This window comes from Tachysurus fulvidraco, chromosome 7 (assembly GCF_022655615.1).
Source record: "Tachysurus fulvidraco isolate hzauxx_2018 chromosome 7, HZAU_PFXX_2.0, whole genome shotgun sequence".
NCBI classification, from domain to species: Eukaryota; Metazoa; Chordata; class Actinopteri; order Siluriformes; family Bagridae; genus Tachysurus; species Tachysurus fulvidraco.
The window spans coordinates 19112055-19117054 of NC_062524.1; the positions used below are offsets into that span (position 1 = coordinate 19112055).

The following is a 5000-nucleotide window of genomic DNA, read 5'->3' on the forward strand; positions in this document are numbered from 1 at the left end:
AGGTACACATACACACACGTATACAGACAGTTGACAAATTAAAGGAGATACATGAAGTTATTAGCAAAGTCTTCCAGTAGACCTTAAGCATACTGACAGCCTGAGAGAGCTATTGTTTTCCCTTTTTTGTCATCCCTCTCTTATCTATATTTTTAGAGACTGATATGTATACAGAGCAGATTGGTTCAGTACAGGATATACAGATAACGCTTTTTCCTGTTACAGAGTTAAGAGACTCCGATGTGGACTGTTTGACCCTTGGCCAGTACATGCAACCAACAAAACGACATCTGAAGGTACAACAGCATTAATGTAGCTCTTACAAACCTGGTTACAGCCTTATACGACCACCTGAGCTGATGTCACACTGACCTTTATGGCTGTTTGTTTTATGCAGAGGTACATGAACGTGCTCAATTCTGAACTGTGAATTTTGTGTTTAGGTAGAGGAGTACGTCACGCCGGAGATGTTTGCTCACTGGGAGAAGGTGGGGCAGGAAATGGGGTTCGTTTACACAGCGAGTGGTCCCCTAGTGCGCTCTTCTTATAAAGCAGGTAACACAAACTACCAGCATCTAAGTTGAGCCTCAGGCACCAATTCTGATACATGTACTCTGTATCTAATGCCAGTGTCCGATACCACGTGATAGTATGTACCGTAAGCCGTATCGCGCTTAGCCGTATCATGAATGTATTTTGTGATTAACGATCAAAACAAAGCACAAACTGTGCTCTGGGAAAATACTTAGAGAAATCACACTTCTACCCAACCAGTTGCACACTTCTTCGGTTACGCTGTGAGTCCCAGTTGTCTCATGTTACAGCATGTCATTACCATAAATAATGTCAACCAGGCAGCTTTGCAGTGTGCAGAGAGAGGACTCCATGTCCATGAGTCTGCTCCATGTTCTGTCCAAACAACCCAAAAATTAGGGTCTTCTCATAAGATCAAGGGGTAGCCAAGGGGATCTGTGGGTCAAGGGAGCAGTGGTGGCTCAAGTGGTTAAGGTTCTGTGTTGATTGGAAGGTGCCAAGAAGCAGCACTGCCAAGCTGCCACTGTTGGGCAATTGAGCAAGACCCTCAACCCACCCTGCTCCAGGGGTGCTGCCCCTGCACGCCAGCGATAATATAGGATTCTAAGGGGAATGTGGTGGCCTAGTGATTAAGGTGTTGCGCTACCAATCGGAAGGTTGTGAGTTTGATTCCTACGTCCACCAAACTGCCACTGCTGGGCCCCTGAGTAAGGCCCTTAACCTTCAATTGCTCAGTTGTATAAAAATGAGATCTAAAATGTATAAGGGCATCTGCTAAATTCTGTAAATGTAAATGATTCTTTTCCTAAATTTCATTCAATCACTTCACTTCATTCATCTGCTAATATCACTGTCAAATCCAGTGGTGAATAATAGAGCAAGACCCAGACCGAACCATGTGCCTTGAGAACCAGGACCATTGGACTGGACCACTCACTGCAGGACTCAATGATCACCACCATATTGGGCATGTTCATGAGCTTGCCCTGCACCATGAGTGTGTGTTTATTTTTTTTGTTTGTGCAAGAGATAGACATGACTGTGCACGATTACCATCTGAACGTGGTGGTGTTGATTTGAGATTAATGCAACTGGGTAAAGGTGAAAACACGTCAGAAAATTGTTTGCAACTTGGCAAGATAGAGAGAGATGTTCTCCACAGGGGACCGAGATGGACAGAGCCATCCATTTCCTCCTGTCTGTTTCTCCCTTCTCTAACAACTGTTGTCAAAACCGGGACCACCTCTCTCCATGGTTCATGCCCTGAGTCTATCTCTTGACTTTAACTCACCGAAATGCTGTGACATCTTGAATGGGTAATAATATGAGCACTTTATTTCCCTGTGAAAACCTATGTAGACCAGCACCCTTATTATCCCCATAAAGGAATTCAAGTGCTAAGAGCCCTGTTAAGGATTGAGGGGCCTTTTGTACTTGAATAATTGGGGTTTAAAACACTTATTCCATTTCTGGGTGTCCTTTGTTCGGTGACATTCACGTTTATTGAACGGTTTGATTAGACTGCTTAACTGGGCCAATTGTCCTGCACGAATTAATTTAATTCCTAAAAGCTCATATCGTTCTCTTTTGACATCCCAACACAGGAGATCAACCCTGCCTGCTACAGGGCATGGGTTTAGGGGATCCATTTGTGTAATGTTAGCTTGCACAATGGAGTTTTTGAAGTGGTTACAAGTTGTGTGTGGCATGTCGCAAATGTCAGCCGGTCAAGCCACCGTACATCACTGAGAATGCCCAGCCAATAGAAATGAGCCATGAGATGATTGGCTGTTTTGTCCGAACCTAAATTCCCCACCACAGGATTATGACCGAAAAACATTTACAGATGGTCTGTAAACATTTTTCTTTTGGTCAGACTCATTTCTTCCTGTTTTTAGGCAAAACCCAGGTTTGGGGAACTGGATTCAGGGGAAATTGCCCCTGTATCCATACTGGAGGGATGGACAGAAAAAAGCAAGAACAAGTTTGAAAGGGGTAGAAGGCTAGTGGATGAATGTTAGCAAGGGTCTTAACCATCTCTGCAAGTAGGGAGGACTCCATGATGGTGGATCTTCCACATTTTTCCGGACTTTAAGCTCCAGCGGGACGTACTTATGGGTTTGATCAAAAGGCAGGATTGCACCAGTCCTCCATGCAAAACATTCTAAGCTTTTAATCTTCTTAGGTTTGCACATGAGGATTTCCCTTCAGGATCCATCTGCAATATTAACTTGCTGGTCGATGCAATCAACTGTTAAATCTGTTACTTAGTGAAATTCATTATGCCACCAATGCACACAGGAGACCTTGAGCTGTCGGGGGGTTTGGTGGATTTTCCAGTTATGCAGTTCCTCTTTTGTTGCCAGTTATTTTGGTCACTTCTGACAAAATACACATTTCACTTGAGAGCTTATTTATTCAGCTTGTTGTGGATTTTGAAACTTTACTTCCCACCTCATGGCGTGGAGGACATCAGGCTCATTTGTCCGCTTCTTGACAAATTAAACTGTTCTAGTCTTTGTAAAATGATTGTAAACTTTGGTGATTGCGTGTATATTTTTGTCAATCGCTCGACTCATTCACCTCGACAACCAAGTTTGTGTGCAGTTTCAAACGTGGCTTTTAAAGTCCAGAAAGTATTTTTGTTTTTTTATAATGATGTTTGAATTAATTTTGTGTATATTGTAATGTTTGAATAGTTCTCTATTCATTTGACTGGAAAAACAAACAAAACTCTTGGTCACTTTCTTGAAGGGAGCCAAGAACACACTGACTGTAACTGACCACAATCGGTGCCAAACGTGAGCAATTCTACAGAGACAGTTAGCACCGTGGCTAAGCTCATGGATTATATTGTTGAATTTAGGTTTCTGAAAATGAGCAAAGTAGAAATTAATTCAGGCTTTAAACACTGCCAAATATTTCACTGTCTTTGATGTTCATTTGCACAGGTGAGTTCTTCCTAAAGAACCTGCTGAAGAAGAGAAAGACGGAAGGAACCACGGAGTAAAGACGGCCAACACCTCGTCCCTGCACTCAAAGTCCATCGTCGAGGAATCAGAACAACAGAAAATATTTCTTTTAAGCAACAGCATCTACGTTATAACAGAGTCTTCTGGTACGTGGACGAGAGAGACAGAAGACGACAGCCAGCAGTAGACGTGTCTGGGTTTCATTACGGAGAAAAAGCCGTCTTCAGAATGCATTACTTGTTAGCGAAGTATCACCAGGTTCTTCAGGGTGGTGAAGCGATACCCAAAAGTCCGTGTAATTTAATTAAGCGAGATATTGTGGAAAGTGACAATTAAATGACAAAGGCATCAAGAACTGTAAAGTGTAATAAATGATTCTGAAGCATTTGTTCATTTTATTTTGTGAAAATAGATACGATTCAAATTGGTCCGTGTGTATTTAAGAAGTTGTCGCCTTTTTAAACGTTACTAACCTGTACAATATGAAATGATTCAATTATTAAAAAGTTCACAGTAAACCAACACACGTGTATATCACATGAGACGATTATATAATGATTAACCGCAGACTTCCATCATATTTCGGACACAACGTATAGAAAAACTGAATCAGGGCTCTGCTGAAACTCTCATAAGCTTTTTCACTGTTATTACACGGTCAGGAAAATACTTGTGCAACACCAAGTAACTAACTTGTGAAAGTCAAAGGCATTTCTACTGATTTTTTGTGTGTGGTCTCAGACTTTGGATTTCTTCATTGGCGGCTCGTTGAGGGTGATCCCTGTGGGTGTGAAAGGAAGCCTGGTCATCACCTTCTTTCCAATTGTCTCGATCTACAGGCGCAAAAATAGAAACGGACAATACGTGAAGTTATTCTACTGATTAACGTATGATGTGATACATTTGTACGTGAGACACACACACACCTGGAAACCAAGGTTCTGTAGTTGAAGATGTAAATGATCAAGAACTCGGCGGCCATCGAAAATGAACGCCGGCTTCAACATCTGGTGATAAATCTGTTCATAATCTAGATCCTTTAAAAAAAAACACACACACACACACAACGTTACAAAGGCATTCATGTTAACACAAAAACACTAAAATCTATGAAGTGGGTTTATAACTCGATATATTAAAAACTCACTTGAATCCTCCTATAATTACATTTCATTATGATCTTTTTTGGTGTTTTGCACATAAAATATGCCATAAATGTAATAAACGTCCAGAACTACATCCAGACACTTTATGAAAATGGTTGTTTTGTACTGTCTTATTTTAGCACCAGGCTTCACTATCTGCGTTTCTCTAAGTTTTTAAAACGCCTGGAGTGTTGTATATATAGTGACCTGTGTGTGTATATTTACCTTAAACATGTCCCACTCAGTGCAGATCACTAGTGCATGAGCACTTTTACAGGCTTCATAAGGATCTGAGGTCACAGTGACCAGCTCGGATACTGAGGAGAGTAAAACACACACACACACACAC

General features: G+C 41.5%; 2 protein-coding genes across 3 annotated transcripts in view; one reads left to right on the top strand and one right to left on the bottom strand.

Moving 5' to 3' along the window:
- lias (lipoic acid synthetase) overlaps positions 1 to 3893 on the top strand; it is a 9858-nt gene extending 5965 nt beyond the window's left edge. For both annotated transcript variants that reach the window (XM_047815978.1, XM_047815977.1), the window contains exons 8-11: positions 1 to 2; positions 226 to 296; positions 444 to 555; positions 3486 to 3893. The exon at positions 1 to 2 is cut by the window's left edge and continues 144 nt beyond it. In XM_047815978.1, coding sequence (XP_047671934.1) covers positions 1 to 2; positions 226 to 296; positions 444 to 555; positions 3486 to 3544 — 244 coding nt within the window. In that variant the 3' untranslated portion in view covers positions 3545 to 3893. The remainder of the gene's footprint in view (positions 3 to 225; positions 297 to 443; positions 556 to 3485) is intronic.
- A 341-nt stretch (positions 3894 to 4234) lies between these two features.
- ugdh (UDP-glucose 6-dehydrogenase) overlaps positions 4235 to 5000 on the bottom strand; it is a 6011-nt gene continuing 5245 nt past the window's right edge. Inside the window, exons 10-12 of the mRNA XM_027174320.2 lie at positions 4877 to 4968; positions 4433 to 4543; positions 4235 to 4339 (exon numbers count right to left, since the gene is read on the bottom strand). Coding sequence (XP_027030121.1) covers positions 4244 to 4339; positions 4433 to 4543; positions 4877 to 4968 — 299 coding nt within the window. The 3' untranslated portion in view covers positions 4235 to 4243. The remainder of the gene's footprint in view (positions 4340 to 4432; positions 4544 to 4876; positions 4969 to 5000) is intronic.